At 65.1% G+C, this 17592-nt stretch overlaps 1 protein-coding gene across 50 annotated transcripts in view; it reads left to right on the top strand.

Moving 5' to 3' along the window:
• Positions 1 to 6406: 6406 nt before the first annotated feature.
• SLC67A1 (solute carrier family 67 member 1) overlaps positions 6407 to 17592 on the top strand; it is a 42187-nt gene continuing 31001 nt past the window's right edge. For 37 of the 50 annotated variants that reach the window (XR_012333655.1, XR_004527719.2, XR_012333657.1 and 34 more), the window contains exons 1-6: positions 6583 to 7090; positions 7361 to 7791; positions 8662 to 8852; positions 10841 to 10938; positions 11854 to 12014; positions 12509 to 12641. Coding sequence is in view for 37 of the 50 variants with exons in the window: in XM_073809338.1 (XP_073665439.1) it covers positions 7590 to 7791; positions 8662 to 8852; positions 10841 to 10938; positions 11854 to 12014; positions 12509 to 12641 (785 nt within the window). In the remaining 13 variants the exon portion in view is untranslated. The other 13 variants (XM_073809344.1, XM_033861399.2, XM_033861397.2 and 10 more) reach the window with 12 other exon arrangements.

The following is a 17592-nucleotide window of genomic DNA, read 5'->3' as shown; positions in this document are numbered from 1 at the left end:
ACAGCAAGAAAAGCACATCGGGGATGAGCAGATGACCCCCCCTTCCCAGACCTCATGCCCACCATGCCCCCCCAACTTCCTGTCTAGTCTTCTTGAGCTAGTGGGGTCCCCTGTGAGTCAGCATCTTCTACCCACAGGGTACACCAGGGACCCCCTCTCCCACCCTGCTTCCAACACCTCCGCGTGGCGTTCAGAGCAGCTGAAATGCCAGGGAGGAGATGTGATGGTCCCCAGCCCTCCCACAGCAGGACCTGGACCCCCGCAGCCATGGAGGAACAAGAGGCAGGGCCTTCCTAGGCTTCAGGAGAGACTTCATGCGAGACATTAATTGAGCACCTAGTACTGGCAGGCACTGGGACACCCCCAGCAGGCTCCCACCGCAAGTCAGGGCAGGATGAGGGAGCAGCCGCCTGCCTGCTGCCCGCCCACGGTCAGGCGAGGAGGACAGCCCTCACCACTCTGTCCGCTCCCCTATCCACTCACTCCCCACGTTTGCCCAACTCCCCCCGGCCCGCCCCCGCAGCGTTTCCAAGGTGAGCAGCAGCTGATCAGGACAGAGGCCAGGAGGTGAAAGTAAGACAACCCGGCCAAGCCAGGGCTGCAAAGAGTAGGGGCTCAGCAGAAGCGGTGCCTGTCCCCTCCCTCCCCCAATGGCCCGGGCAGGGGGACCACAACCGTCCTCAATGTGAGCGGCAGCCCCTGGGCCCCCGGCCAGACCAGCCCAGGCCGCCTCCCCACCCGCCGGCAGCAGCCTTGAGGCCCCAAACTGGGGGCCTGCTGCCCCCTGGTGTCCACAAAGGGCACCACCTCCAGCAGCCCGCCCACGCAGCCCACTGGGGCCGGAAAGTGGAGGGCGGACCCTGCGCAGCCTCCAGCCACCCCCTCCCCCCACTGCCGCCTGCCTGCCCACCTCATTCTTCCTCCCCCCGTGGGTGCCTTGGCCAAGGGCCTCACTCTCTGTGACCCTGAGTCTCCTCGAGTCTAAGACTGGGGTGAGGTCTGCCCACTGTGGCCAGTCAAGGCTGTGGAGGGGGAAGCCTCAGTTTCAAAAAATTTCCAGCACCCCAAGGTGCTTGGGGTGAGGGGTGTCCCTCACACCTTAGCGGTAAAGAGCGTGCGGCCTCTGCTGTCTCCAGGGTGGGCAGGGGGTCAGGGAGCCAAGGAGGGGAGAGACAAAGAGGCCACAGAACCCAGGTGAGGGCCTCAGCCGCCCCTCCCCCTCCCCCGTCCGCGTCCCTTTTCCTCGCCTTCCCCCCTCCCCTTCGCCCCTTCTCTTCCCCTCCCCCCTCCCCCCTCCCCTCGGCTGCCCTTCAGCCCCTCCTCTTCCTTTTCCTGCCAGGTCCTGCAGGGGCCCGGCCTCACCCCAGCGCCCTCTGCCTTGTTCGCGCCATCGGTGCCGCCGGTCGGATCTCTCTGTAAGGCCTGCACCTGGCCGCCCCTGCCCGCCCCCGCTGCTGGGCCTGGGGGGCTGCACGCGGACCTTGCCTTGCGGGGCACACCTGGGGAATTCCCTGGTGGTGCACGCCCCTGCCCACCCCCGCTGCTGGGCCTGGGGGGCCGCACGCGGACCTTCCCTTGCGGGGCACACCTGGGGAATTCCCTGGTGGCCCAGTGGTTAGGATGGGGCACTTTCACTGGGGGGGGCCCGGGTTTCAGGCCTGATCGGGGAACTGGACTCTGGCCCACCTGACAACATCAAAGACCAAACCAGTAACTATAACTCCCATGTCTGGGCTGGGGGCTAAGGCCCAGCGGGCATCTGGGCAGAAGTGCCTGGCTGGGGGGACAGCAGATGAGACAGCAGGCTTGAAGGGACGCGTGTGCCCCACAATCTCCATCAGCTGTCCACACCCCCAAAAATAAGCCCACACCCTAAGGGAACCCTGTGGGCCGCCAGGGAAGGCCTGGGGTCCGCCTCCAAGCTGCCCACGGTCAGGCACAAACCCTGAACCTCCACAGCTACCGGGACAGGTGTGCTATGATGGTGGGAAGTGGGATACAGCAGGAGCCCCCAGCAGGGGCCACCCCAGCTTTGGGGTGAGGATGATGAGTCTGGGAACGGAGGGGGGCCCAGGCAGGGAGGTGGCCATGCCCAGGCCTTGCAGGCCTCCACGGCCCGTCGCAGCTGGTGCCTGGAGAGGGAGCAGGGAATGGACTGGGTGGGGGCTGGATGGAGGCTGGAGAGGGTCGCAGGTTTGCAGGGCCTGGGGACCCATCTGGCCCAGGAGCTGGCTACATCCCGAAGGCACCAGGGAGCCCCAGAGGGTTCTAGCTGAGGGTCCAGGGTCCTGTGGTTGAGTGGTGGCTGCAGGTGCCAGGACCAGCAGTTGGGAGCGAGGTGAGGAAGAGTCAGGGAAGCGGCAATGACGGGGCGCCAGCAGAGGCTGCGAGCCTGGGAGAGGCCAGTCCTGAGGGCTCAGGGAGCCTGGGATGGGGGGTGAGAGGAAGGAGAGGGAGGGGAGTTCGGAGGATGGTGCCAGGAGGTGCCTCATGGCCTGGAGTGCAGGTGGGGGGTGAGAGGCAGCAGGTCCTTGCTGGGGGGACAGGAGGGTATGGCCACAGCCCACGGCTGCCCCCAGGGTGCCAGCGGGCCCAGATTCCTGCCGGTGGCATCTTCGCACAGCAAGAGGAATGGGGCAGGGGGCAAGGTAGTGGGCGCTGCCTGGTCGACGGGCAACTCTGTGGGCTTTGGAGTTGAGCAGAGTGACTGCCTCTTCCTGGCTGTGTGACCTTGGGCAAATCGCTTAACCTCTCTGTGCCTCTGCTTTCTCATCTGTAAGGCTCCTGATGAGGCTCGGAGGCCATGTCCTATGTGCCTGGCACAGGGGCCCCCTCCTTGAGAAGAGGCATCACCCTCTGCATCATCGGTCTCTCCCTCCAGACCTAGAGGGGTGGGCAGGGCACAGCCGAGCACTGAGGACCCCACCAGCTGCCTCTGTAATGAAAAGTGGACATTTGCTCTGAGCCCAGGGGTGTGGGCTGGCAGGGAGACTCCAACCCCAACAAAGGCATTTGTACCCCCAAATCATGTGCAGTTCCCTAATAAATTGTCAGACAGGATGAAGCAGTATTTACGTAACAAGCAGCTTGGACAGTGCTACCACGCGACCCAGGGGGTCTGTGGGACACACATCACAGCGACTGGTGGGTCTGTCTTCACGGAACACAGGCTGTTTCGCCCGGCTGCACACATGCCCGGTGCTCAGCGGCATCCCTGGTCGGTACCCTGCTGTTGCTGGCAACACACCCTCTCTGTGCCAGGCAGCCGCCCCGGCCACGCGATTTACGTGCAGGTTGCCTCATTTAATCCTCACATGTATCCTACGAGGGAGGAATTAGCATTGTCCCATTTTGCAGATGGGGAAACTGAGGCTTGAGAGGATGAGATGCTTGTCAAAGCCGGGTAAGCTGTGGAGCTGCTGGCCCAGCAGGGCTGCCTGCAGAGCCAGTCTGGTCCCGGCTCGGTCACTGTTGGCGGTGTGACCTTGGGCAGCCCCTCCTCCTCGACTGTCAAATCAGGGCCTGGGCCAGGGGTGTCTGACTTGTGCCCTCGTCTGTGTTCACTGTCCATCCAGCAGGGCTGCGTCCCAGTGGAAGGGATAGGGCGGGAGGCCGTGGCTATCCTTCATGCTTCTCCGGTTTGCAAAATGCGTGTGAGACCTGGCAGCCCCCCGAGCTGGGCATCGGACCAGAGGGCCGGGGTGGGAGGCAGCAGGGGCCCCAGAAACCCCCCCACCAGGTCCCAGGGTGCCCAGAAGGGAAGCTGCTGCTTGTCACCTCCTGAGGTGTCAGTGTGGCTGTTGCCAACAGAGACCAAAGAGCCAGGCTCTCTGACAGTGTCCTCCGGCAGGGGGAGGCACTGGTGCCGGCCAGGGGGGTTCTCCGGGGTAAGAACGGGTGCCTGGGTTTGTGACTTCTCTTCTGGGGTCCTGGAAGTCCTTCCTGCTTCTTCCCGATGGGTAGAGGTGTGTGGGATGGATGGTCAGAACATGGGGCGGTCCCTTCTAGTGGGGGATGAGGGACCAGGACCGGAGGAGGTGGTGCTCGGGGAAATGTGGGGCCCCTCCGGGTCCCTCGGGCCTGTGCCTGTTTCGGGGACTGAGGCACCAGGAGCACATGGAGAGGAGTGCATCCATGCCACGTGTCCTGCCTCGGTTTCCGCCCTCCCAGCCTGGTGAACAGGTGTATGGCTACTGTCTCTGAGCCCTGCTTTCCCATGAAGTTGGAAGGCTCGTCTTTTCCTGATTCCAGGCTGCCCTTCTGCCCTCTCACCACCCCCCACCCAGGCCCTAGCCAGGCCAGACCACCAGCTGCTAGCCACTCCCCCCTCCACGCCTTCCTGGATGGACACCTCTCCGTTGAAGCTGTAGTTCTTGCCCAAGTATGGAACTTGGGGTAAGGTGTTCCTCCAGGGCCCTGGAGACGGGGCCTGCGACCTTGCAGTGCCCACCCCTGCTCTGCTGCCCGGGCTGTCGCCCACCCCAGCGTCTTTCCTTCCTTCCTATAGGTCAAGGCCCAGCGTGAGTCTGTCTGGCCTCCAGGGACCCGAGAGGGAGGGTGACCAGCTGGCCGGGCTTCTCCAGGACAGTTCCTGTTTCCACATGGAAAGCCCCACGTCCCAGGCAAGCGGGGCCTTTGGCACCTCCTTGAGGGTCCCAAGAGCAAGGTCCCCTGGTCCTCCTCTCCTCTGGTCCTGCTAGAAGGGGGACACGCCATCCCACAGTGTACCCCAGCCATCACCTGAGGGCCCCGGGGTCTCCGGTACACAGGCCTCTCTCCCTGAGGCCACCTCCAGCAACCTTCTCGGCCCTGCTTCCCCGTCAAGGCTCTTTCTCTCTCAGCTGTGGCCATCGGCTGGCATGAGCCCCTGGACTGAGTGACCCACACCTCACCACGTGGGACCCTGCATCCCAGCACTGGGCCAGGTGCAGGGCGGAGCTTCTGGGTGAGAGGTGGGACCCCAGGCCTGTGCAGCCTGCTGCCCTCCCTCTGCCTGGACGCTGGGGCCAGGGGTCCCTGCATCACTAGAGGCCAGCAGAGAAGCCCCCTTTGGCTGGCAGAGCCTCCTCTGGGGATGTGGCCAGGCCATGTCCTGAAGGCCTCAATCCCACGAACCCACCCACGGGCTGAGTCGGAACCAACACAAGGCCCAGCCCCTGCCCCCTCCTCCGAGAAGCCCCTGCCCAGACTCCAACCCCAGGAGCCTCGTCACAGACTCCAGTTCTGGAAGGTTTCTCGGCACCTGCCAGCCCAGCCCCTCCTGTGGCATCTGCAGAGGGACTTTGCACCCGCCCTCCCAGACCCTTAACCCAACTACCTCCAAGGTGGTGCCCACAAACTGAGGCCAGGCCCCCGGTGCCTGCGGTGGGCTGGGGCGCCCCTCGTAAGGATGCGACTTCAAGGACAGCTACCAAGCTGAGTCTGAGCTCCTGGGGATGCTGTGAGGGGCACAGGTGCTGCTGTGGGGTCTGGACACCCTCCTGCTGGCCGAGGCCCGAAACTGTGCCTCACCTGGGCTGGGAAGGTAAGCTCTGGCGGAGACCTGCCCCCAGCCCTGGTCCTGCCCCAGCCAAAACCTCCTTGGCGTCCCTGAAGAGGTGACGTTGAGGTGGGCCCCTCGGGGAATAGTAAGGGTAACAGGCACTGCCCTGGACCCGCATCAACCCCTCCTGCGTTCATCTCGTCCTGAGTCAGGGCCCTAAATACTACTACCTCGATGCAGAAGACGCCCTGTGGTACCCCCAGCTCAGACCCCACGCTCCTGCACCTGTGTGTGACCCACGTCTCCACCCCCTCGAGCACTGAGCCCCAGCAGGTTCTCCCCTCAAGATCCCACACTCACACCCTGGTTCCTTCCCGGCTGACGGACACCACCCAGACACTCCGTCAGCTGCTCCTTTCCCGGCTTTGCAGACTCTCCCGCTCTGCTGCCACCTTCTACCCAAGTCCACGTCCCCCCTCTCAGGACTGCAGAAGTGTCTCTACACTGGCCCACCCCCTTTGGTCCCTGATCAGCTAGAGGTTCCTTCTAGAACAGAAGAGCTTAGGACCCTGCCACAGCTCCACGGCACGCAGAGCCAGCCTACGTGCTTGCAATCTGTGTATCATTTCCTTATGCGTCCCACGTATTGGGTTCTGTCTGCCCTCTCCCACACACGCAGACCCACGTGCACACACACACGCCTGTACACGCCCGTGTTGCAGCCCATCGCCAGGCAGTGGGTGTGTGGTGGTGGTAGGGGGGACTCCAGCCCCCTGGATCCTGCCAGCTCATCCTTAGGACTCTGCAGAGGTGTCACCTCCTCTGAGAAGCCCTCCTCCCCAGCCCTGCTCAGATAAGCCTCACCCAGAAGAACTTCAGCAAGTTTCTCTGAGAGGCTGTGAGCGCCCCGGGGCTGGGAGTGGGTCCAGGGGGAGTGCGGTTGCAGGGCTAGGAGAGCACTTTTCCGACACTCCCTGGGACCAGGAAGCTCCCTGCCCACAGAGCCTGTCCTGACAGCTACTTAGGCTGGATCCCATTGCTTCTGCTCCAACCAGTTCCACGCCACCCGTAGGCCCTGCGTGACGCAGGGAGAGGTGAGTAACCAGCCCCTTCCTGCCCACCCCGCGCATCTGGACTGAAGTCTTCCTCCACCTCAGGCCCACTCCCCCTGCAGACTTAGGACCCCCTAGCCCCTCCCTGAAAGGCCCCACAGCAGGCCTGGGGCTTCTGCTGGACTTTGGCCTGCCCTCCCGGGCCCTGCAGGGGCGGCTCCGAGGCTGCCTGGCCCTCCTGTCTCAGGCTTCTCGACCCTGAAGTTAGAAAACTGGTGAGCTGTGGTTAGCACACGGCAGAGGGGATGTTGGTTTTGACGCTTGGCCTGGCTCTGGGCTGCAGGGCAGGTGGTGGAGTAGCAGAGTCCTGCACGGGCATCTGGTTACTCATCTGCGAAATCGTGCCTGGACCCAAGGGGGAGTCTGTGTGCCCCCCGGGGGGCTCCGGCAGGGGCTCTGGCTGGCTGCAAGGGGGCCCCGCCCGGTCCCGCGGAGGGACAGCGTGAAGCCATGTGAACCTGCATATCGTGGGGCTCTGATGGCCTTGAGCAAGCAGGTGAGGTCCCCGCAGAGTGAAATGAGGAAACCCAGCGTCTCAGGAACTCCCAGCAGCCTCCTGCTGTGGGGGGGGAGGGGGGGAGGGGGGGAGGGGGGGAGGGGCCCAGGAGCGGTTCCCAGAAACGCTCTTCTCTCCCTGCCCCTCCTCTGGGTCTCTTTGCAGACCCTAGGCTGGGGGCAAGCCGGGGGGGGGGGGGGGGGGCAAGCCAAGCACTGCCCCCACCCCTCCCCTTACCTCCACCCCTCCCCCTCCCATCCTTCTTCCCAGCCTGTCTCGAGTCCCTCCGTCCCTCCCCCTCCCCACCCTGCCCACCCCAAGCCCGGACCGGACACCAGTACAGCTCGAGAGATCTGAGTTCCCGCCTCCCCCGAGGACCTGGGAGAAAAGCTGGAGGGAGCAGGTCCCGGCAAAGCCGGGCCGGGGAGGGAGCAGGCGGCGTAGGGTCCGGGGCCGCGGAGTGGGGCGGGGCCCTCGGGGGGCGTGTCAGGTTTGGCCAATGAGAGTGCGGAGGCCGGGAGGGGGCGGGGGTCAGCCTCCGGGACGGGGCGGGGGGGGAGGGGAGTTCATCCCTGGAGGATGGGTGTCCCAGGTCCCCCGGAGAGGGCGGGTGCCCGAGCCCTGCCCCGGATGGGCCAGGCCGGAGCTCACCCAGGAGGGCTCGCCTCACCAGGACGGTGCCCAAGCTGACCCCTACGAAGGCAGGTACCCGAGCTCGCTCCAGCAGGGCGGCCCCTGACCCACACCCCGCGCCGTGTCGAGCCCCTGCCAGCCGGGTGCCCCTGACCCGCTGCTCTCAGCCTCTGGCCCGCTCCCCGCCAAGCTCCTCGCACCCCGGGTCCCCTCCTTGGTGTCACCGCATCCCCACCCCTGGCCCAGGCTCTGAAGGCCGCCCTTTGGCCCAACCGTACAGCCGGGTGTTCATCTGGCAAAAACTGGAGGCCTCCGTGGAACCGCGGAATCTGGCGCCAGCCGATGGGGGTGGGGGGAGCAGACAGGGCCCTGCTGCCGGAGGTGAGGCGGAGCTGCCCTGCCTGGGGGCCTGCGAGGCTGAGCCGTCGCCCACCGCCACCCCCAGGCCACTCCAGAAGCCCCTCTGGTTCTGGCTGGGCAAAGTAGGCCGCACTCTGACAGCCGCTGCGTACTGGCGGCGGGAGGGTGCACCGTGGGCCTGAAGATCCCGCAGACCCCCAGCGTAGAGGCCCAGCCAGCCCCGTAACCACAGGAGCCACCTACCTGAGCCGCAGTCGGCAACCACTCTGGGCCTCTGTTTCCCTCTAAAAATGGGGCACTGAGACCAGCCCATGCTGGAGGGGAGGGTCCCTGTCTCCGGTTCCATGGTGGCTGTGTGCCCAGAGACCCAGAGTTGTCTGTTGTGGAGGGGGAGAGCCACTTGTGGTCTTCTCCAAGAGCCAGATGGGCCCTAGGTCGCACGGCGAGGGGCTGGAGATGCCCCGTCCGGCATCCCCGTCCTCTCCCACGGGCCCTCTCGGGGCCGCCTGCCTCCTGCCCCATGACTCAGCACCTTTGCCCAGCACAGCAGGACTTTTGCCCCCTGCCCGCTCCTCCAGCCTCCTGTTCAGATCCCTACGGGGTCTCCCAGCAACGCCTGCCCAGGATGCGGGAAGTCAGGGCCTCCAGGGGCCAGGGCCGGTCCCCCAGCAGGACTGGCACTCTGGACCTGTCCCGGGTCATGCTGCTCGTGTACGTGCTGGCAGCCCTGGAGCTCGCCTGCCTCTTCATGCAGTTCTCAGTCATGCCAGTGAGTACCCCTCCACAGGCAGCCTGGCCACCGGCGTGCCCTCGCCGCCCCTCTCACCTTCCATCTCTGCCCTGGTAACGGCCGGGGGTCGGGCCTCATGCTGCCCAGGCTCCTCGCGCTGGGGACCCCTTGCCATGCTGGAGCTAAGTTAAGGCACCTGGGAACTACGCCTCTGGACGGCCCCCTTCAGCACGTCCTGCGCTCCGGCTGCACCACCAGCTGTCCCCATGACAGCCCCCACCCCCCGCACGGCTGCCCTAGCGGGTACCTCCCGCCCCGCCTGGGGGCATTTGCCCTACGGATCCGCCACCCCGACACCTGCTCAGCTCACTTTCTAGTCCCACTCAGGCCTCTGCTCAGGTCTCCTCCGGGGCGGGGCCCTCCCTCCAACACCTGCCAGGTACCCGGGGTCACTTGCCCTCCCGTCCTGGCTGGCCCGTCCGCATGCAGCTTGCCCACACCCCACATTGTACTTCATGGCATTAGATTATTTCTGTCTCTCCAACCAGGATGTGAGGGCAGGACTGATCCAGCTCATTCTATGCCGCCTCCCTGGGTCTGGAATTCTGCCTGGCCATAGCTGCCCCTTGGTTTAAGTGGCCATTGTGGCTTGCTGGGCCCGGACACCCACCCTCCTCCTCCGTGCACTCCTGTTTATTCATTCAACACCGCCCTGTGGGGTCTCACCCTCCTGGGGCAAGAGCACCCAGGGGACTTTGGAAGACCCAGAGCCCCAGAGATCCTTATCTGTCTGGTCCGGGTGGGACCATGGCACTAACCGCTGGCCACTCACCAGGAGATTCTGATGAGCAGCCTGGGCCCGGGGATCTGGGTGGGAGGGGGTATTGCCTTTGTCACAATTCCGGCCTTGGCAGGGCTCCCTGGCCAGACAGTGAGCCCAACTCCCCCACTTCCCAAGCCCAGCTCACTTCCACCGAATGGCTTGGTCTGAGCCCTTTCTCCTCTCCTTGGCAGCCAGGTACCTTGCTGTCCTCATCATAACATGGGTGACGGCCATCCCTCCCTTGGAGAGTTGGCGCTGGGGCAATGAGAGAACAGTTGAAATCCTTAGCACGCGGGGCACAGAGCAGCTGCTGGTGCCACCTCTCCTCCCACTGGCTCTCCCAAGAGAGGCATGTGTTTGTTCAACCAATGCTCGCAGGTACTCTGAGCACCTGGTCTCAGAACTCTGAATACCGCAGACTGCAAAGTGCACCCCTGCCGCTGGTGGTCCTGGGCGTTGGTGACACCCACCGGCAGTAAACAGTGCATAGTTAGACTGTGCTGCAGGAAGGGCACTGGGGGTGCCGAGGAATGTGGCAGGTTCGGGGTCAGCAGGGCCTCCCTGAGAAGGCGACCCTGAGCGAAGCCTTAAAAGAGACACGGGAGTGAGCTAGCCAGTGCAAAGGCCGTGGGGCAGTAGTGGGACAAGTGCTGGAGAGGGGAGAAGGAGCTGAGCCCAGGAGCTGCTGATGGATGGGAGACAGGCGTGCGAGAAACGGGGGGCTCAGGGGTGACACTGCGGATTTGGACCTGAGCCCTTGGAAGGGTGGAAGCATCAACGGTGGAGCAGAGGAGCTGGTCTTGGAGGGAGACCGGGAGTCAGTTCTGGACGTGCTGAGCTCCAGGTGCTTTTAGACACCACGTGCAGAGCCAGAGTAGCATGGGATTTGCCGTCGCCCATCTGAGGTGAACCCCAAAGAGGGGAAGGAGGGGCCCGCAACTGCCTGCACTGAGTACCGAGTCCCTGGAGCCTGGACCCAAAGCCCCTGTTGGGCTCCCCGCTACAAGATAAGGTTACCCCAGGGCCGCTGAGTGCCAGGGCCACGGGTCCCCCCATGTGCACTGCGGAGTGGTCAGAGCCAGACCCTCAACCCCCTCCCACCCTGCTCAGGGCTACCCCTCCTACGCCCTGCCCATGGAGGACCCCAGATTGCAGATGCTGGGGTCCTTCCGGGCCCTTCCCATGGACCCCGCCTATGTTTCAGTACCTGTCCCGGAGGCTGGGCCTGGACTCTGTTGCCTTCGGCTACCAGCAGACCATCTTTGGCGTGCTTCAGCTGTTGGGCGGGCCCGTGTTTGGCAGGTACCATGGGGCAGGGAAGTTTGGGGGCCCTCACCCCATGATGATCCAGGCCCACCCTTTGGAGGTCACGGCCTGGGTTATGCCAGGTTCCCAAACCTCACACTGGGCCCCACTAGAGAGACGGCAGCCGCTGCTTCATGGACGGCCAGCCCGCAGCACAGAGCGGCTTTAGTCCCTTTAAGACTGGGTTAAGCCCCTGCTCCCAGGGTATCTCCACCCCTAACTTCCACGAATTCTGGTTTGTGGCCAGACCCAGAGAGAGGATTTAATTGGTGAGACCCTCATGGCTATAAATGCCCCGCCCCACTGAGCCGGGGGGTCCCACCAGCAACTTTTCTGGAAAAGAATATTCTGGGGACTGGAACCCCCCAGACTCCCGCTAGCCTCAGCGGGGGCGCTGGGCTCAGGGACGTGACAGCAGACATCCTCTTGCAAAGCCTGCCATGGACAGATCAACGTGGCAGGAGTCAGATTTCTAGAGTTACTCCACAGAAAAGAAGGGTCTCCAGACCCGGTAGCATCGGACAGAGCAGAGCCCCGGGGTGGGGGGAGGGGCGGTTTCCCAGGCTTCAGCCTGGGAAGCGCTTTCTGTAAAATAAGCACGTGCCCTTGGTACATTTGCATCCCACGAGTTACTCACACAGGCGTGGGAATGGCCGTGTGGGTCAGACCCCCCCGAGGTCACTGAAAACTGTCCCACTGGAAGGATGGAGAAACAGGCCCTGAGAGGAGGCAGCCCAGCAGCCCAGCAGGGCCCTGGGCGCCCCCGCCCACCCTTGCAGCACCGGGCCTCCCTGATCAGCCCCGTGGGGGCACTGCGGCCCGGTTCCCCGGCAGTCCCAAGGGGTTGTTGTGGGGCCGAGGAGCGGGAAGCCTGCCTCACACCTGTGAGGGTCACAGGTGTGGGGCCCCCAGGTTCGCAGACCAGCGCGGGGCGCGGGCAGCGTTCACGCTCTCCTTCCTGGCGTCCTCAGCGCTCTACCTGCTCCTGGCTGCCGCCTGCAGCCCGGCCCTGCCCGGCGTGCCCTTACTCTTTGCCTCGCGCCTGCCCGGCGCCCTCATGCACACGCTGCCAGGTAGGGCCAGGTAGGGCGCCTTCCGGCCTGCTGGAGGACTATGGGTGGGGGACGGGAACGGGTCGGAATAGCCAGGGCCAAGGGTGGGACCGGAGGGAGGCGGGAGAGCTTGGTGTGGGCGTGGCCTGAGCCAGGGGTTGGGGCGGAGACCACTCCCAGGGTGCCGGTCTAGTCTGGAGAACAGGACCGGGATGGAGGGGTGATGCGGGGGCGTAGCCCGCGGAAGGGGGCAGGTCCGAGGTGAGGAATAATGGGGTGTGGCCTGTGCCGCGACCAGGGTGGGGAGCACGCGGCCTGGGGGCACGTCGGGGTCCCGCGGGTGATGTGGGGGGTGGCTGGGGGTGGGGGCAGGTCAGAGGAGTGGAGTGGTGTGAGGGCGTGGCCTGTGGCTTGGGTCTGGGGTGCGGGGATGGCGAGGTGTGGCCTGGGTCCGTAGGCCACAAGACGGTGGGCGAGGGGGCCGCGCTTGTCAGCACCCCCGTCCCACCCCGTAGCCGCCCAGATGGCCATCACGGACCTGTCTGCGCCTGAGGAGCGGCCCGCGGCCCTGGGCCGGTTGGGTCTGTGCTTCGGCGTTGGCGTCATCTTCGGCTCCCTGCTCGGCGGGACCCTGAGCAGCACGTGCGGGTGAGTGTCCGGGGCGGGGACCCGGTCGTGGGCGGGGGGGGGGCGGGCCGACGAGGCGGTATGTGGGTACGGGTCAGGACGGCCAAGGCTGGGTCGGTTGTGCGCCGCGCTCCGGCCCTCAGCCCAGCCCCGCCACTTCTCCAGGCCTTTGTTTCCCCATGTGCACGCTGAGCGGGTGGGGTCCATGGGAGGGTGACCTGCAGGAACCTACAGCTGGGGGTGGCCATCCGGGGCGTGGCCTTGCGGTGGGCGGGGTCCGAGGGCTTAGCTAGGAGCGGTGGGCAGGGCCCCCGGCGACGCGGCCCACAGCGGGCAGTGCAGCCAGCAAATGAGGGAATGGCCAGCAGGGGGCAGTGCGGTCGGCAGACGTGAACGTGGCCAGCAGGGGGCAGCGCGGCCGGCAGACGGGCGTGGCCAGCAGTGGCGTTGCGGCCGGAAGACGTGGGCGGGGCCGGAAGACGTGGGCGGGGCGGCCGGCTGGGGGCGCCGTCGCCGCATGCTGCAGCCGCACCAGGTCCGTGCGCTCGGGCTGCTCATTCCTGGGAGGTCCCACGCTGAACCTAAAGGAACCAGACGGCAGGCCTTGGGGGCGGGGTGATGGTGCCATCACCTCCCTGCGATGGGGATGCTGTGGGCAGCCAGACCCCTTGCCTCCGGAAGGAGCGAGGGTGGCTTGCGGGGATAAAAAGCTAGCGTGTGTGAACTAAAGGTCTCTATTGCCCTCACCACCCCCCCCCCCCCGAGTTTTGCGCACCCAGGGGTCCGGGGGCTAAACTCAACTCCTGCCCAGCGTCCTGAGAGCCTGTGGGCGGCAGCTCTCACATGTGGTCTGCAGAGTGGACCCCATTCCAGGGACAGACCCTGCAGTGGGGCTGCACAGAGCCGTCTGTTCCAGTGGCCCTAGGCGTGCATACCCTTGGACTTAGGACACCTGGCCCTGGAGAGGCCTTGCCTGGCCAGGGAGGAAGCTTCTGCTGCTTCCCCCTATGCTGCCCCACCCCCGTTCCTCCCCCAGGTGCTCCGACACCCACTCAAAACCAGCTTCCTACATAGGAATGGACTTTGCACCTTACCTTCATTCAGGCCCAAGACCTTGGTTTTGCTCTGGGGATCCAGGTGCCCGGCCCAGCTGTGGGTGGAGGCCCTGTGCCAGCTGGTGCCCCGCCCACCCTGCCTGGGCCTGGATGAGCTGCCCTGGGCCTCCATTCAGGCGAGGAGCCTTCCTGCTGTCTGAACCACACATGCATGCACTCAGCATGAGGCCAGCACCTGGCCCTGCATCTTGAATGACCCTATGCCGGGGCCCCTGGGGGCCTTAGTTTCCCCAGGTTCCCTGAGTGCCCCCAGACCAGCCCCAGACTTGAGAGCCGATGATGGCTGAGCCCCAGGGATTGGGGGACAGGAGGGCACAGTGGCCTTGTCAAGGCAGCTCCCTCTCTCGAGGGAGGTCTGTTCAAGGCCTCCGCCCCCCACCCCTCCCCATCATTTCCTCAGAGCTGGGTTGGGGGTGGCCGGCTCTGCTAAGTGCTGTGAGCAGGAGGGTGGGGTGCAGAGGGCAGGACTGCTTCATTCATTTCCCCCTCGATGTTTATTGAACACCTATTAAGTGCCCCTGGGATTCCAGGTTCTGGGATACAGTGGTGAACGGGACAGGCGAGTCCTCAGATGAAATGAACGTGATGTGTATTCCTATAACGTCAGGCTGGAGGACATCTGGGGAGGCAAAGAGATAGCAAGTGCAAAGGCCCTGAGGTTGGGGAAGCGAGAAGACCCGTGTGGCTGGAGTGGAGGAGAAGGGGTGGGCAGTGGGTCAGGCCATGGAGCCCTGGGAGGCATGAGCAGGGGCAGGGGATGAGCTGGCTGCTGTGTCGAGAATGTGGAGGCTAGGGCCACCTCAGGGAGACCAGAGAGGTGGCTACTGAATCAGTCCAGGTGGGAGAGGACGGCAGGGGGACAAGGGATGGCCGTGGTGGGGAGAGGGCAGGGGCAGGTTCTGGCTTGGTTTTGCTGATGGCTGGGGTGTAAGTGTGAACTCAAGGCCGTGCCCAGACTCCGGGGCTGGCCCTGGGGGAGTCGAGGGCCTCGCTGAGATCTGAGCTGCCAGGGTGCCGGCAGGAGTTGGGTCTCCGTCAGGATGAGTGTGTGCTCAGCGCACACTTGAAGGAACCCCAGAGTGGGTGGCTGGGCGGGGGAGTCTGAGCTGGAGGACAGTGGGGCTGTGTCCTCGAGTGGGTGGCTTCTTAGCCCTGGGAACTGCTTAAGATGGAGGCTGGTGCCCAGCACTTCATGTTAGAAGCCGGGGATCGGGAAAAGGTACCAGGAGGACCAGAAGGGAGGGCGATCCAGGGAGATATCCAGGCGTGTGGGTCAAGGATGGGACCCTGCGCCCGTGACGGATTCCGCCTGAACCAGGGCTGTCTCTCTCCATGTGCGATGAGGGCGGAGCCTGCTTTGGTAGATGGACCAGGGTCAGGAGAAAGAGGACCTCTGTCCCCAGGGAGGAAAGAAAGAGGGTCAGCGGCTGCAGAGTAAGGAGGGGCACCAGGGGCGTGAGGAGGGTGCTGGGAAGGGAGCGACGACGCAGAGAGGAGCCCCGCTAGCTGCCCCGCACAACAGGGCTTTCAGCGCCCAGACTCGGAGTTCACCTCCCAGCCCAGCCACCTGCTACTGTGGGCCATGGGCAACCTTCCTCACCTTGCCAGCGCCCCTCCCGCCCCCCCACCACCACACACAGAGGCCTCCTCTGGCCAGCCCCACCGCACGTTCCCTCCTGCCCTCTGCTCCAGCCCAGCTGCTGACCCAGAAGGCACTCTCACTTCCCTCTCCCTCCCAGTAGCCTCCAGATTCACCCCCACCCCTGCCCTCACCTTCCTGAGCATCCCACTAGCTTCCCTTCTTTCATCCCAAGATCTAAGGCGCTGTGTACACTTCCTTAGACAGGTGGGGAGACCGAGGCCCCGGAGAGGGTAAGACTCCCCCATGGAGCTCCCAGTCTCCATCCGAGGCCCGGGGAAGGGGGGCTCCGGGACCCCGATGCCCCATCTCCCTTGTCCAGCCTCTCTGCTGGCCCACGGCCTGCTCTACCTCTTGGCAAGGCCCAGGCAAGATGTAAAGGCCACACTCCCGCCCCCCCGTTCTTCAATCAAAACTGAGGCACGGTGTGAGGTCTCCCTGCCCACCTCCACCCCGGCCCCCTAAAGGCCCCTGAAGTCCCCAGCCGTGCCCCACCCCCTGCTGGGAAGCAGGTGGAAGGAGGAAGCGGCCTCGGCTGCCGTGGGCTGGGTAGTGGTATAACTGGTTTGGGCCCAGTCTGGAGCTCAGGGCTGGGAGGCCTAGCTCCCATGGAGGACCCAGACCTGGGTCCTGAGTCATTTAGCAGGTGAGGGGGCAGCTCTGTGACTCACGTCCCCGAGCCTGGCGCCTCACAGCCTGGGGAGGCCTCTATCATCCCCTCCCCCAAGTGGGCCGTTTGCCTCTGGGGTGGGCGGCACCAGCCTGCTAAGCCCGCCAGAGTTGGGTCCCGGGTCGAGGGTGCTCAGGGATTTGAGAAGTGGGGGCCACCTGTCAGACGCCGCTGATGGTGAAGGCAGGCAGAGCCCAGGCCTGATGGCTGGACTTAGTGTGTGTGTGGGGGTCTTTGCAGGACCCCGTGCTCCTCTGAGCGCTGAGGTGCAGCTGGGCCCGCAGTCCAGCCCCCAAAGGCTCTGTCCCCCGGAGGTGGCCCACCAGGGTAGCCGCTCCTTTAGGTCCAGCCACAGACCCTTGAGGTCAGGCAAACCGGGGCCTCAGTGTCACCGGCTGGCCCTCCTGGGCACTAACTGGCCGGCGTGTGGCCCCGCTCTGACTGCAGCCGTGCACCGCACCCAGCAGGCCCTGGTGACTCGGCTGGTGTGACCCCGCTGCTTGTCTGGAGGCCTGGGGGGAGCCAGTCGACCCGAGAACCGTATCTCGGCCCTTGGTCCGGGCGAGGGAATGGGAAACCCTTATCCTGCTGACGGAAGGTTTCCGCCCCAGTGACACGGCAGTGTCCCTGGAGTTAATGAGTAGACATCTAGGGCTGCCCTAGCGGCTCTGGGACGGGGTGACTCACGGGTCACCCAGGCTGCCTACCCCACTTGGTGCTGGAGGTGGCTCACCGAGGGTGCGCGGGGCCTCCTGGGTGACCCTCCACCCGAGGGTGTGGAGGTGTCCCCCCATCCCGGGGCTCGCGCCGCCCCTGCAGACAGAACCCGGGTGTTTCAGGCACTAGGAGGTCCATGGACAGGGCACAAATGGCTGAGAGCAGTGGGGCTGGGAACCTCAGCCTAGACCTGTCAGCTGGACAGTGTTCCGGGCAGAGGGGAAGCCCGTGCAAAGGCCCCGGGGCAGGAAGGAGGTTGGGGCTTGCCTGGAGGCCTGTGTGGGCAGATGCTCAGGGGACACAGAGGGCTGCAGAGGGTTAGGCCGGACACAGCGTTAGGGGCTTTCTCTGGGACTCGGAAACCAGAGGGGGGCTGACGTCCCACAAGATGGGGTGGACCCACAAGACGTCCATTTTCAGACACCGTTCTAGCCACAGGGCCAGGGACTGTGGATCAGGGGAGGCAGGGGGACTTCTCCCCCGCAAGCTCAGGCTGGATGCCCGGTGCCTCTCAGGATCCCCGCACGGCCAGGCTTCCCATGAAGCCAGCTGACCCCAGCCTGCCCTTCAGTTTGGACAGGACAGGGGTACGCAGCCTGGGAGGCCCTGAGCCCCACGTGCGGCCAGGCCTGGGGACCTTGGCCGAGTGCCATCCCCTCTGGGAGCCCCGGAGCACGCGGGGAGGGAGGGCAGCTCCAGCTGCAGGAGGAGTTGTCCCCTCCAAGCCGGGCAGGAGAGGGACGGCGTCAGGCTCAGAGTCCGCACCGGGTGGGCAGATGGCCAGGCCTGCCACCCTCCTGATAACGTCACGTCGGCAACTTCCGGACCCTC

This window comes from Tursiops truncatus, chromosome 8 (assembly GCF_011762595.2).
Source record: "Tursiops truncatus isolate mTurTru1 chromosome 8, mTurTru1.mat.Y, whole genome shotgun sequence".
Classification (NCBI taxonomy): domain Eukaryota; kingdom Metazoa; phylum Chordata; class Mammalia; order Artiodactyla; family Delphinidae; genus Tursiops; species Tursiops truncatus.
This window is presented reverse-complemented; position numbering and strand designations above follow the sequence as displayed.